This window comes from Chaetura pelagica, unplaced genomic scaffold, assembly GCF_000747805.2.
Source record: "Chaetura pelagica isolate M959 unplaced genomic scaffold, ChaPel_1.0 scaffold344, whole genome shotgun sequence".
Lineage (NCBI taxonomy): Eukaryota > Metazoa > Chordata > Aves > Apodiformes > Apodidae > Chaetura > Chaetura pelagica.
Genome location: NW_009953098.1, coordinates 5,364,783 through 5,379,646, shown reverse-complemented (window position 1 = coordinate 5,379,646; position 14,864 = coordinate 5,364,783). Strand labels below are relative to the sequence as shown.

Here is a 14,864-nt window from a genome sequence, read left to right as displayed (position 1 = left end):
CACCGGGAGCGGCCCGCTGTGCTGGCAGGAGTTGCGGTAGAAGTGAGAAGCCGCCTCCCGCAGCCGGGCCGGGCTGCCTGGGCTCCCCCCGGCTCTGCGGGGTCCCGGGGCTGCTCGGCCGGATCTCGGGCCGCCGCGGCCTTTTAACCAGTAGCACCAGAGCAGCCGGGATGGAAGGGGTCGGTGCAGGAGACCTTTGGATCCTGGAGAGTTGTCTTTGCTCGAGTGTTTGTGAGACGAGGGGAGAAAGTTGCTGAAAAAGTGCTTGTCTTTTAGAAGTAGTTCTTGATGTCCCACCCCTGAGGACTCGTTAGTCATGTGGTGTTGAGCTTTGTGATGTGAGAAGTTTCCCTCTAAGCAAAAAGCAGCCTGTGCTATTCCCTTAAAGCTAAATTTTCTTGAGGGAAATAGGCCCGGTGAATGGAAGAGGTTTCTCGTCATCATCGAGATGACTGTTAACATGCAGAAACCACCATACCCTAATGGGCAAGGCTGTGGAGATCTGCTGAAACATCAGTCATGTCCTGACTGACACTTTTGATGTGATTATTTTTAAATGGGCATCAGGCTTTAAAGACAGAAGCAACTGCTTAACGACTAACTTGAGCAAGTTGTGCGGTGACAGAGGAGCTTATAAACACTGGAGGGCAGGCGTAAAGCCTGACTTTTGTTTATGTTGCTGTCCCAGAGCCCTGTTGGGAAATATTTAGTGTCATTTGTATAGACCGAAATCAACAACTTTAAATGTAGAACATAGTTTTGAAACAGCTTCAAATTCCAAAGCTGGAATAGTGTGTTAAAATTCCCCATATCTTCTTATGCCAGAGTCTCTCTGGTCCATTATCTCATCTTAATGTGTTTATGTGGTGTCTTAATGGTGCAGCCCTCTCTGTGGTGCTGCTTTCAGGAGTCAGTGCAGTAACACGGTTACAGGGTGCTGATAAGGATTATGTGGCAAGATCTCAGATCCTAAAAACCGATGCCATTTAAGCCTGTAAGTGCACATACTTCCCTCGATGATCATCCTTACCTGCAGCTCTCAGGGGAGGCAGGAGCAATGGGTTAGGCACGATGCAGTGTGGAGCCGTTTTCATCGAGGATGTTTCCCCAGAGCTTGTGTTGTGCAGGGACATGAACACACCCCCGGGCTGTTGGAGAGCAGCTTTGCCCAGAGCTGTCTGGGGAAGGCAGGGAGCCCACACCTTTCTCTGGAAGCTGCCTTTTGCTTCTTGGGAAGAGCTGTTGTTGCTGTATCAAGTGAATAACTACAAAGCTTGGGGGATTTTTGTTGTTTTAAGTTTGTTGGTTGGTTTGGGGTTTTTTTTGGGTGGGTTTTGGTTGGTTTGTTGGTTGGTTTTTGTGTTGTAACAATCACTTGCTAGTCAAAGACAACCTGATTGTCAGAGTAAATGCAAATTGGAGTCTTTGCTGATGAAACCTGAGTGTTCTGCTGAGGGATTATGTGGAGAATGTCCAGAAGGCTTAGAAATCGTGGTCTGTGAGGAAGGAGTTAAGTAACAGGATTCATTTAGTTTAGGGGTGGATTAGAGAAGTTGCACATGTTCTCAGGTATTTTAAAAGTGGCTACAAAAGGCAGAGGGGATGTGGGGAAACTCTGTGTTATGCTCTAGAGCTACGGGGATCAGGATTTAAGTCACACCAGGGAGGCTTTGGTTTTATGTTGGAGGCCTGGGGTTCCTCTGCCTCCACGTGCAGCCTCCACAACTGGAGATTCCAAAGGCCAGGTTAGACAAACACGTGTTAGGACTGGATCTTCCCCCGGGCAGAAATCTGATCTCCAAACATCTCCATCCTTTGTGAGGGAAAGTTACGCGCTCATACCAGATCTAGCACTGTTCTCCTGCCCTGCCCTGCTGAGAAATGGAATCATCTGTCATGTTCCCATCACAGGTTACACTTCTCTCTGTAAGCCAGAGGAAGGAATAGAGATTCCCACCCCTCTCTCTTCTGGCTGTGGGAGGATGAGGATAACACCACTGCCAGCCACCCTTTGATCCATCTTGGCATCTTCCCATGCAGGGTTCTGGTGCTCCTCTGCTGGAGGCTGAGCTGGGCTGGGTACCTGCAGGTGAAGCAGGGACTGCAGGAGTGTGTGTTCAGAGTTTTCACCCAGTAATTTAAATGGATTTAATTTCTGTCTGGCCCTCTAAATCAGGAGTGGGAAGGGCATTCCCTGAGTGGAGAGTGAGTAGACTTCCAGAGCGCTGGGGACAGTCATGTTTGCAAGTTATTGCAGCACTAGCTGTTGGGTCAGTTGTGGACTCCTGTCCATGGGCAGTGAACTGATGTTTTTTGACTTTGGAAGGTGAGCACACTATGGCACAGGAACAAGATGGCCTTTTGTCCATTCTGAACTGCAGTGTGAAGCTGTCAGATGCTAGTTTTCATGCCATGCTTGTAGGTTGTCCTTGGATAGAAAGGTTTGGGTTTTTTTCTTGTTCAGTTTCAGCCATGCAAATGGCCTGAAAACCTATGACAGTTCCTGGAGCAGTGGAAAACTTAGATGGGGGGGGATGTAATGCCGAGAGGGATGGGGCTGTGCAGTGCGTGTCCTGCCCGTGGAACTGTGAGGACACTGCCATGGGGTCAGGGGTTGCACCTCAGCTCTGTCATGGCTTGGAGATTTAAAGCCTGTCAGTTACAGCTACCAAGCTAGAAATGAGGGTGGTCGATAAGGGCTGAGCTGTGCCCTGCCATCCGACATGGGCCATCCCAGCACTGGTGACATGTGGTCTGGGCTGCTGCTCCTGTGCTTAGTTCACTGAAGGTGCCAACAGAGACTTCTCCACACCCCTGTGTTCCTTACTGTTCCTAGCAGCTTTGCCTAATGTTATATTTCAACAGTTACTGTATTTAAAGTTTAAAACACCGTGGGTTTGGTGGCTGCACAGTTTGTTACTCACAAAGAGGTTCACTTAGAGCCAGGTAGCTCAACAGCTGGTGTGCTGGCTGCCTGCCCATGTGAGCTGGCTGGTGGTCACTCCTGTGCTCATACCCAGCAAAGTCAGGGGGAGGGTCACCCTTGCACCAGGTGCTGTGGCTCAGGCAGCTTTAGTTCTTATTTTACACAATAAAAGCTTGTATGTGTGCATGTGTGGCTGTTGCCCTGTGGGCCCAGTTCTAACATGGTTTGCTGTTGACCCCACGCAGATACGGCTTGCAGGTCATGGAGAAGGTTCTCAAGATGGCTGAAGGCATCGATATTGGGGAAATGAGGTCGTATGAGTTGGTCCCTGGCAGGAAGAACAAGAGATCCCACTCTCCATCTGACAGTGAGTATGTCTGCCTCTGCCAGAGGAGATGCCCTTCCCTAGGCTGGTTGGGGGGCATTGGGAGGAGCATGGGGAGAGCAAAGCACAACAGGCTGCCTCGGAGAGCCAGCACAGCCAAATCTGAGAGGCAACTGTGATGTCTTCTGCTAGACTGCAGCCCTTTCTGCCCCTCTGCCATGCTGTGGGCTGTACGTAATTAATGCAGGGTTCTCTTTTTGCTTAGAAAGTATAATTTTTCAGTGAAATTACCAGGTAATTGATTTTCCGTAGTGATAGCGTTAGGGAATTGAATCTGTGTAATTAAGTATCTGTCTGCCCTTCTTGACTGTGGTGAGGGGTCATGTTCTGACCTGAGAAGAGATTGTACATTTGCATGAAGATGTGGAGTTCAGCTTATTGATTTAGTTATGACCTACCTAGAGCACTGGGTGGTGGTATTGGGGTTATTTGAGGATTTTTTCTCCCTAATGAGCCTGAAAGAGTCCTGCATATGTCAGCTCAGTCCCACAGTCTAAGGGGTCTGTGTTGTAACTTTTCCAGTGGCAGAAGTGAAGCAGGGAGGGAGGGCTGGCAGTTTGGTGGCTCCATCTGCCGGTTCCTGTGCAGCAGCTCCAGAGCTCCCTGCCCTCTGTACAGAGGGAGGAGCAGGGAATGGTTCACGGCTGCAGGAGCGGGCAGGGGGTGCAAGCAGACAGGCTCTTGCTTTGTGAGGCAGTCCTTGGTAGTTTGGCTGTTTAAGGCATGAATGCTCACACAGCACAGGACTCCTCTTGCCTGGGTTGTAATCCCAGCTCTGCCAACCTGTCTTCCTTTACCTTGACACCCAGAAATCTTTCTGAGCTTCCACAGGCCACCTGCAAAACTGAGAAAAATCCTGCTTTTCTCCCATGTTTTGCCTGTCTCCCAGGCAGCAGGGGATGGGTTATCTATTGCATGTTAACACAGACAGCATAAAGAGCTGTTAGGCTGCTGGGAGCCATTAGATGTTGCTGCAGTGCAATCATCAAAATACCAGGCTGGGCAAGAAACTTAAACCTTGCCATAACTTGTCACATCTGGTGACCAAAGGATTTAACACCTTGTCACCTGATTTAAGTATGAAGGCCTACTTATGCTGTATGGAAAGTGATTTTTCATCTGCAGTGAGCTAGGCTATGGTAAAACATTTTTTGCCTGGGTTGTAATCCCAGCTCTGCCAACCTGTCTTCCTTTACCTTGACACCCAGAAATCTTTCTGAGCTTCCACAGGCCACCTGCAAAACTGAGAAAAATCCTGCTTTTCTCCCATGTTTTGCCTGTCTCCCAGGCAGCAGGGGATGGGTTATCTATTGCATGTTAACACAGACAGCATAAAGAGCTGTTAGGCTGCTGGGAGCCATTAGATGTTGCTGCAGTGCAATCATCAAAATACCAGGCTGGGCAAGAAACTTAAACCTTGCCATAACTTGTCACATCTGGTGACCAAAGGATTTAACACCTTGTCACCTGATTTAAGTATGAAGGCCTACTTATGCTGTATGGAAAGTGATTTTTCATCTGCAGTGAGCTAGGCTATGGTAAATACATTATGGTAGTGTGGTGTCTAGACAGATGTGTTCCCTGACCTATATTACAGTTGGACACATTGGCATTGGGTTAGGCAGCTTGTTCCTAGGCACCGAGGTGGCCTTTTGTTCTGCTGATGAAGTTACACCATGAACCTCTTCAGCCTGTGGGACTAACTCGTTCACAGGACATGTCTTGTATAACCTTCTCTTAGGTGTAAGGTATTTGCTTATCAGCTGTTTGATTCTCGTTTTCTGCAGTAGCTGTGCATATCAGGATATTCTGCCTCATTTGCATTTCTTATGGATAAAAAAAAAAAGAGGTCTACCTGCAGCCCAGCAGCAGAGTTGGAGCTGAGACTCTAGTCCAGCTCTGATGTTCTATCTTACTACTGGCCCTAGCTTTGACTTGTTTTAGTAGCTTTGAATGGATTAACTTGAGAAACGACTGGATAGGTTTGGTGGGCAATGTTGGGGGGCAGAGCAAGTGACTGGGATCTAAAATCCATATAACTGAGTATGTAGAGATTTTTGTATGGTAGTTTTGGAGCTGGAAATACCACTGTGGTGACCTGTAAGAGAATGGATGGCTTTATCTGATCAATTGTGAGTGTCTTTGGAAGGTTCACAGCTAAAAAGTGGGGATCCTATGTTCAGAGCCTGCAGGCTCCTCCTGGGGATCACTCTGAAAACACTGCCTCCCTGTAATAGCACATATTGGTAATCTTGTAATTTTGTTCCACCCTGCAGGTCCAGAGCCAGAGCAGATGTCTGAGCCACCCAAAAAGATGGCCCCCAGGTTCCGGGTGCGACCACGTTTTGAACCCATACACTTTGTCACCAGTGCTGAGAAGGGTGACAAGAAGGAGGATTCTCTGGATAACCAAATGCAGGAGGTGAACCAGGAGGCAAACACAGACAGCATAATGCAGCCAGCTGAAAATTGCACCAATTCTCTTGTGAGTGTGCAGGAAGCGGATCTCCAGCTCTCCAGCTCAGCTGGGCTTGGCTTTGCAAGCCAGGCAGCAGCAGCCAAGAAGGCTGTGAATAGCATGGACTCTACCACAAGCAGCGTGATGCAGGTTTCTGTTTCTCCTTCAACTGCCCAGTCTGCATCAGAGACTTTCCCTCCATCAGCTATAATGCTGAAGCAGAGTTTTATTGAGAAACTGTCAGCAGCTGTCTGGAAAAACCTTGCTAACCCAGATGCAAACACTGGGACTGAAAAAATTAACTTTACGTATCTTTTGACACGTTCAATTCAGGCTTGCAAGACAAATCCTGAATATATTTATGTTCCTCTAAAAGAGATTGCCCCTGCTGACCTCCCCAAGAACAAGAAGCTCCTAACAGATGGCTTCGCTTGTGAAGTGCGATGCCAGAACATCTACCTGGCCACCGGTTACGCCGGCAGCAAGAATGGATCCAGGGATCGGGCTGCAGAGCAGGCAGTCAAGCTGCTGAAGAAGTCTGTGGAAGTGAGAGTTGTTCAGCGGAAGTTCAAGCACACCTATCACGAAGACTTGGTGGTGTGTGAGGCAGGCCTGAGTCGCCCAGATTTCCCTCCTGCTCTCAAACCCCATGAGGAGTTTGTAGTTGCCAACAGGGACTGTGTCCCAGTGCAGCCTGGTTCTGAAGCTGCAAAAGGTCCTAATAACACCAACAAACACTGGACTAGTTTTGTCCTCACAGAGAACGCCAGCGATGCAATAGGAATACTTAACAATTCTGCCTCATATAACAAAATGTCTGTTGAGTATAAATATGAATTAATGCCCAACCGCTTGTGGCGTTGTCAGGTGTATCTACAGGATCACTGCCTAGCCGAGGGGTTTGGCACCAAAAAGACCAGCAAGCACGCAGCAGCTGAGGAGGCCTTGAAAATTCTGCAGAAGATGCAGACAAATCTAGCAGCCATCAAAGTGACCCAGGTTCAGAAAGTCGGCTGCTCATCACGGGGCTCCGGAAGGAAGAAGGACCTGAAGGACCTGGTGATTTATGAGAACTCCAGCAATCCCGTGTGTACCCTGAATGACACCGCCCAGTTCAACAAGATGACGGTGGAGTACGTCTTCGAAAGGATGACGGGCACGCGGTGGAAATGCAAGGTGATGCTGGAAGATGAATTTATTGCAGAAGCAGTTGGAGTGAAGAAATCTGTCAAGCATGAGGCAGCAGAGGAAGCTGTGAAAATCCTCAAAAAGACTCAGCCAACTGTTGTTAATAACCTGAAGAAAGGAGCTGTTGAGGACGTCATCTCCAGAAATGAGATTCGGGGTCGATCGGCAGCAGAGGCTTTCAAACAGAAGATCAAAGAAGATAACATTGGGAATCAAATTTTAAGAAAGATGGGCTGGACAGGTGGTGGCCTAGGGAAAGCTGGTGAAGGAATCAGAGAGCCCATTTCAGTGAAGGAGCAATTCAAAAGGGAGGGACTTGGGCTTGATGTAGAAAGGGTGAACAAAATCGCTAAGAGAGATATTGAAGAGATCATTCGAAACTATGCACGCTCAGAAAGCCACATTGACTTGACTTTCTCTAGAGAACTGAACACGGATGAGCGGAAGCAGATACATCAGATTGCCCAAAAATATGGTCTTAAAAGTAAATCTCATGGGCAGGGCCACAACAGATACTTGGTGGTCAGATCTTTTGGACCAGCTGAAGCAAGAAGGCCAGGTTGGGCATTATGAGCTCATTATGCCTCAGGCAAACTGAGGTGAGGTGTCCCATTTTACCAGAGACTGAGCTTCCTAGGTATTCAATTAAAGAAAGAGATGCTGCATTTCTCTTGTGGGTTATATTAACGTTAAAGTCTTTTACTTCGTTAATATAATTTCTAAAATGTTAGACATTTAGAACTGACCAAGTTCTATTCATGTGTATTAGCACAACTCAAAAAGCAGTAGTGCTGTTACTGTGTCTTTGATATTACTTCTTCCTTCACATTTTAATAGTTTTGTAATAGCAAAAACACATGTCCAACAAGAATGAATTCAACATCATGTACAATTATAATTCCCTTATTCTTCTTGATCAAGGAAGGAAAAAAAATGTCTTTTTTTTTTTAAAAAAAAAACACATTAAAATCATAAAAAAGCAAAGGAAATGCAGTCTGAAGGAATAAACCTTTATGTAAAGTTGGTATTAATGACAATAAAGTTTTATTTCTGGAACAAAACAGGATTTGACACACTTTGTGTAAAAAAATTGTGAAAACTGCATTTCTTACTGAGAAGTAGTGATAGTGAGGTTCTGTCTGCTGAGTATTTGTGTGGAGAGGTGTCCTCTACCAGTTCAACAGCACGGATTTATTCAGATTTCTACCTTGATTCTCCCATTCTGAGAATTACTGAATGCACCTAAAGTATTGCTGTCAGACCAGGATCCTGCTGGTGCATCTTCACTGCTGGAGATGTGCCAAGACCACGGGGAGGTGTGAAATATAAAAACTGGAGGTAAAGGCCGAGCCCACGCTCAAAGATGCTCCTGTAGTCTGTGGGGACTGTTATATAACTTATTTTTCTACTTGGAATTTAAGCTCTTTAATCCTGAGCAGACTCAAATCTCTGCCTCATGATGTCTCTGCTCCGTTACTGTACCTGTGCCTGCTGCGTCCAGGGCGAGTCACCAGGAACCGCTCCCAGATGCTCCAGAGCTGTGAGTCCCTCCAGGCCCAGCAGGCACTGCCACCCGAGCACTGCTCACCTCCTGGGGAAGCAGACTCCAAGACTCCAGCCTCTGCCTATGCCCTTCTGCCAGCTGTGCCTTGTGAGCCTTCATGCTTGGAAAACAGGGTAGGGATTGACCTGGGAAGAGCCAGGAGCTGTGGGGTGTTTCCTGTCAGTGGCAGGGCCAGCTTATGGTGCTTTAGTGCCAAACCAGGCCAAGGAAGTATTTCTCTGGGCTCCTGTTGGCTCGTGTTTGTGTTTTTCTGCTGCTTGTATTTGCCCCTCAGTCTTTTATCATCCTCTAGCATTCTTCCCACTGCCTGTTTCCTTTTTAAATACTCCTGGTGCTGAAGAGAGGGTGACTGACAGCACCTGATGGAGCAGGATGTGCTGGTGATGTGCAGTTGGAGACATTTTCATCCCCACAGTGTGACAAGGAAGCAGCTGTCCTGGCAGGTAAGATGGGCTCAGAAAGATGGGAGTGAGCATTCCCTCCTAGCCTGGAGGGCTGCAGCACATGGAACTTTTCACAGGGAAACATGCTGCTGCTGGCTTTGTAGAAAATGAGCTGGCAGTTAATGAGCGAAATGTGTTGGGTGTTTCTTGGTTTTGTTGTTTTGTTTTTCCTTGTGTGCACTAGTCCGTCCTTCCCAAATTCTGCTCAAGAATACTGGGCTCTAGCAGATGGTGCTGTAGGAGTGGAAGAAGCCTGGTACTTTCTAGGCAGCTATTCCTGCAAGCGGGAGTGCAGCTCCCCCTCCCTAACGGGTATGCAGCAGGGCTTCAGAGCCTGGGGCTGCCAAGAGAAGCAGGGAGAGCAGCCCTGCAGCATTTGGGATGAGAAATGCCTCTTTTGGGATAGGGATGCTGGCTAAATGTTGTACTGGCATTGCCCCAGGAGTGGGTGTCTGGCCCCAAGCTACGCAGGACAGTTGCTTTCCCTGCCCAGGATCAGAACTGTGATTCTTGGCCACCTTTGCCATGTGCTGTCTGTGCAGGGGCTGTCCCCTGCCTTGCTGCTTGGTGGGTGTGGTGGCTGTGAGGTTGATGGTTGCACTTGATCTTAGTGCTCTTTTCCACCCATGACAATTCCTTGATTCTGTGACTGACTGGGTGGTGTCTGAAGCACTGCCAGCCCTTCCTGCTCCCCTGGTTATGGAGCCAAAGCTTTCTGGAGAGCCAGCAGAGAGTTTAAAGTGCAGTTAGTGGAGGAAGGCCTTACCTAAGAGGGGTGCAAAGGTGAGGTTTGGGGTTGGCTTGTTGGGGTTTGGTTGGGTTTTTTTGTGCAGCTCTGGGCTGGTCTTGTTTCTGGCTGCCTTGAGAGTTCATCCTTTTGTTTTCTTTAGTGCCTAGCAAGACATATAAAAATCAAGGGACTGATACAAGGGCTTCTGTGACAGCAGAATAACTTGGTCCATCCAGAAAGCTTAAAATAGCTCGCAGAAAGGAAAGTTGCAGTAATTAACATTGCATGTAACTATCATGAGTTATGAATTATTTTGTTTTGTCAACAGTCCACTCACAAGCTGCTGAGCTTCTTACATGTGCTTTTGCTAAGCCATGTCATTTTCTCTGCTAGTCAGTTGACCCTGGCCTGTCTTTCCTCCTCTGCCTCTCTCCTCCTTCTGGCTGGAAGGACTGGGGGTTATCCCTGCAGTACAAGGGGCACCGTGGAGCCCAGTGTAACAACTGCCCAGCAGGGCAGGAAGGATTCCACGGTCCTGCTGGTAAAGCCTACTTGGAGCTGGAGGCCACAACAGCCTCCTCCCCTCCCAGTTCAAATAACCACAGTTATACACCTGTTGCCTATTTATACAATAAGCACTAAGGTTACACTTTATTTACAACTTTTGAAAAATGTACAGTTTCTTACATGGGTTACTTGTGCAAAGTTAAACTTCTCAACTAACAGACCAATGTGCACACAGAAGACACCGGAACAGTGGACAACACAATTGTAGGATTCATCCCACACTGCTGCTTAAGGTACTGTATCCAAATGTACAAACTTAGCCTTACAAAAAAAGTGAGTCTGGACTTATAAATGTTTCTTTTTTTTCAGAGTTGAAAAAAATACTTTCATAAAACTGAAGGGAAACTCAAGCATGCAGCAGTAGCTCACACAAACCACACAGTAATCTACAAAGAGCAGAAACTTCAAAGACTCAAGTGCCTACCCCATTCTGTATTCATTCTTGTCATGAGGCAAAGTTGGATCCCAAAGAACTTATCTTTCTTGGCTAAAGATAAGGGGTGGGAGAAAGACACTGAAGGAGAGTACTCCCACCACGGGAACACTTCAGGTTTTATTCTTCCTTAATGTGGAAGGTCTTTTGCTCAGAGTACCACAGCTCTACCTGGTTTTGTCCAGTAATGCCTCAGTGACTGGACTATAGAAACTCATTGACACAGTCTCCAGAGGCATGTCCTTTAAAATAAAAGAGGGGTTGTTTCTCACCCTAAACCAAGATCAAAGTACCACAACCTTAGTGATTTATGTATATCTATACATAAATCTTGCAGGGGCAGTACAGAAGCACCTAGCATTCCACAGTCTTACTAAATATTTTAATTTGAATCAATTTAAGAGTTGTTGGGGTTTTTTTCCATGATAAATCAATATAAAAGGGAAATGAGGTTATTTCTTCACTCAGTACTTACAAACGCAGTGGGGGTCTAAACCAAAATGACCAGCCTGGACAGATCAGCACTTTAGTTAATATCAGTTAAAAAATGTGTATGTATATAAACATCCCTTTTATCAAGCTACACATAAGCATCACTGTGTATAACACAATTACAATTAAAAGCTTAGTGTACACTACAGAAATGCACAATACTGCCCTAAGACTGGAGAGGGACCACAGAAAATGAATTCAGCATCAGTAACTCTTTTGCAAGTAACCCAAGTACAGAACATTTTGACTTCAAAGTGGGTGCTTTCTGATGTCCAAGGAGAAGCTTCAGCAAGGGAGGGTGGCAACAGCACAACAGCTATTCTGCTTTCAAAGTAAATGCTAGGAGGAAAAAGATGACTCAGACACTTTATTTTCCTCAACAGAGTGTTCATTTGCATCATCCTGGGTCAACAGTCACGCCAGCTCTGTTCTACTATTGCAGAAACCCGTTTTTCATATTCCCGCTTATTCTCTTGGTATAGCTGAGCTGCCTGGCTGTTTGCTGGGCTGTTGGGATTTGGCTCATCCAATAGGGACTGTGCAAAGAGAAAAACATTCTTAGGCACTTAAAAGCATGCAGAGTTTTCCAACATACTCAAAACTATCCCTAGGAAGGAGTACAGCAGTTGATCCAGACACAGGTAAGGGACATGGCACGCCTGCAGCCCCGAGTTACTGGAAGCTGCTCCCAGGCTGACTCCTGCAGCACATGTGGCTGCTCAGCCCACAGTGCAGTCCCTGGATGGTCCCTTGGGTGGCCACCTGCTGTCACTGGCCAGTCCATTTGCAGCTGAGAAGGACTCACACTTTAGCAAAGAACAAGGTATGGCTGCTCTCCTGGCTCTCAGGAGAGGACTAAAGTGTTTCCTGAGCTGTTTTGCTGTAGCATTCTAATTTAAATCTGCCTTTGCAGGCAGAATTGTTTTTACCTGTATGGATGTTAAGATGGAGGAGACATCATAGGTAGGACTCCAGCGATTCTGAAGAATATCCAGACATATACTACCATCTGCATAAACTAGAAAGGGTTCAAGAAGAATGACTTTAAACACAAGTTATACAGCTATTAATTTTTTTCCTAGTATTCTCTGATCCCAAAAACAGTGTCTGACAGACTTAAATCCAGCAAACAAGCCTGTAAGGTAGGAGGAGGTGAAGCTTCTGACAGCTGCCTGAGATATTTACCTTCAACCCCTGCTTATTCTTCTACATCCAGCTGTTCTGTGACATTGTAACTACCACTATGGAAAACCATAAATAGATTTTAAAGCAAAAAAACCTGAAACTACCCAGAAGTGAACCAAATAAAGAACGCAAGCAAAAAGCTGTCTACACATAAGGCTTCCCCAGAAAGTACCTACAACAGTCAGTGTCTAGACAGCTTTCCCACAGCAGCTTTAGAATAACCCTCCCTCAGGGCACTTTACCCACACGTGCTAACTTGCTGCACTGCAGGTTTCCAGCATTTCTTCACAACACTAGTATTTGTTTGAAAGCAAGGAATGTATCTCCAGCCTTTAATTACCAAGAAAGGCAATTAAACCATCTTACTACCACTGGCTGTAGAAGGAAACTAGCACTACATTTCAAGGTGTATGGTTCTTACAGACGTTTTTGGGAACAAAGTGATACAAGACAACTGCGAGCAGCAGTGTCAGCATGCTGTGTGTGCACTACAGGTAAACAGCAGTCCAGGACACTGCTATTTAGGTACAAAATATTATTCTGTAAGGTTACACAAGACAGTTTTGAGAGAAGAAGGTCTCAATACTGTGCTGTAACACCTGAAAGGAAGAAGCTCCTTTTATCGCCCCTTTCGTTTCACTGCCCACATGTACATCCTTGCCAAAACTACACAGAACCACACTGGATTTTGCTACCTTATTAAATAGTGGAAACTTTGGAAATAAGTAGACCTTTTTTCTGCAGCATTATAAACAACTTAAACAAAAAAACCAACACACCATTGTGTAAGGACTTACCATTTGGATGAAACATTTTAGAGACAAATCTAACAGTAGGTGGCTTGTTTGGATATTCTTCTGTGAATTCTATTGTAAGTTTGAACGTTCCTGGAGTGGAAAGAGAGACAAGTAACCTTTATTTGAATGAATGTACACAAGGGATCAGCAAGTAGCATCCCTCCACAAGCACAAACTGATGCTATTGCCCTTATACATGCATGTTGGATATGGAATAATTACTCAGTCCTGCAATGATTCTGCTGCTCTCTCTTGAATTAATAATTAACTCTGAAGTCCTAGACAGTACTGGTACCAGAGTATCTCCTGTCACTTACATTTATTGCCAAAATCACCACCCCAGTCAAAATGTTTGTGTAAGGAAATACACCTGCCCTTGAGGTTTTCTTCCACAAAGCGTAATCCCAGTGCACTGTAAAAACAACACAAGGGGGTGTATAACCATCTGTGTAACAGACCATGATTTAATAAATCCTAGAGACCAGAATAGGCTACCATGACAAGAAACTTCTTATTCATTTCTTGTTTAAATTTCAAGAAAATGCATTTTTTCCAACAACTGTAAGGTTATGGTCTTACTACAGAAAAGTAGAATTGAAAGCAGCATCCAAATCAGATAATTTAAAACAAAAATCTGGTAATTTACTTCACACTAACTAATCTGTCTTTGAGAGTGATTAAGCAGAAACAGAAAATGCTGCAGTTAAGTCTCAATCTGATCATTTAAACAGGCTGCACCAACACAAGTTCCTTTAGCCCTTCTCCTCAGGCTGTGACAATCGTGAGACATCTGTCAACCAAGCTGCAGAAGCACTGCTACTGATTCAGATCAGTAACTAAAGAACTCAACACATTCCACTTCACAACATGTGAGCCATCACCTCAGACCAATGAATCTGGGAGGCAGCTCCTAAGTTCCTGCACACACCCATACGTAAGTATCTGAAGCACCTCCATATAAACATTCAGGTCTCCTGTGAAAGGAATGCACCTGACAGTAACAGATGTAACAAGCTGCCAGGAGAATGCCTTTTTTGAAAAGGCATTCTTACCTGTCAGTGACAGGCTTACCTCCCACCAAAACTCAGTGTCCAAACTAAAACTCAGGGGCTCAGATGTAAAGCTCATCCTTGCTTCCTACTGTGAGGGAGCTTTCCAGCACTAATATAATTAATGTATTGCTTTATTTGGCTGGCAAACATATGCCAACAACTGGTAGCCAGAGAATAGATTTTTTCAACCTATTATTTTTTTTTAGATCAGTAAGGCCCAGCAGGATTTCCCAGAGACTCTTTATAAGGAGAAAAATTCTAACATTGAGTTGCAAGAAATGAAGGTCATTGATTTGACGTTCCAGTTTGCATAGGAAGACAGAGTACAGATGCTTCAGAGCTTTCTGCACAGCAGTAGGAAGCCTCAACATCCTAAAAATAAGGTCTTGCATGCTTATTTTTCATTAGCAGCCTAATAACATAGAAGCAGAGAGCCAAAGCGCTATCCTACTGTAAAACAAAAGGAACAAGAGTGGTATCGTTAACATTGTTCAAATTACTGGAAGGCTGCAGTGGGGCTTCCAAGCTTTACTCTGGCTAACCCAGAGGCACAGAGCCAGATCCAAGGCCAGTTTGAAAGCCAGCACTGGAAAAGTTACAACTTTTACCAGCTGCAAACATCAGCTTGGGGCTACCTTCCCTTC

The 14,864-nt window shown here is 45.7% G+C and overlaps 2 protein-coding genes across 2 annotated transcripts in view; one reads left to right on the top strand and one right to left on the bottom strand.

Moving 5' to 3' along the window:
- The first annotated feature begins 3,175 nt into the window (after nt 1-3,175).
- NKRF (NFKB repressing factor) lies at nt 3,176-7,565 on the top strand. Its single transcript, XM_009997112.1, is given in 3 exon segments — nt 3,176-3,301; nt 5,614-7,481; nt 7,483-7,565. Coding segments are annotated over 3 exon segments (2,055 nt in total). The 5' UTR covers nt 3,176-3,187; the 3' UTR covers nt 7,556-7,565.
- Nucleotides 7,566-10,975: 3,410 nt separating this feature from the next.
- Nucleotides 10,976-14,864, bottom strand: part of UBE2A (ubiquitin-conjugating enzyme E2A) — a 9,234-nt gene continuing 5,345 nt past the window's right edge. The window contains exons 3-5 of the mRNA XM_009997220.1: nt 13,169-13,258; nt 12,116-12,204; nt 10,976-11,722 (exon numbers count right to left, since the gene is read on the bottom strand). Of these exons, the coding sequence (XP_009995522.1) occupies nt 11,594-11,722; nt 12,116-12,204; nt 13,169-13,258 (308 nt within the window). The 3' untranslated portion in view covers nt 10,976-11,593. The remainder of the gene's footprint in view (nt 11,723-12,115; nt 12,205-13,168; nt 13,259-14,864) is intronic.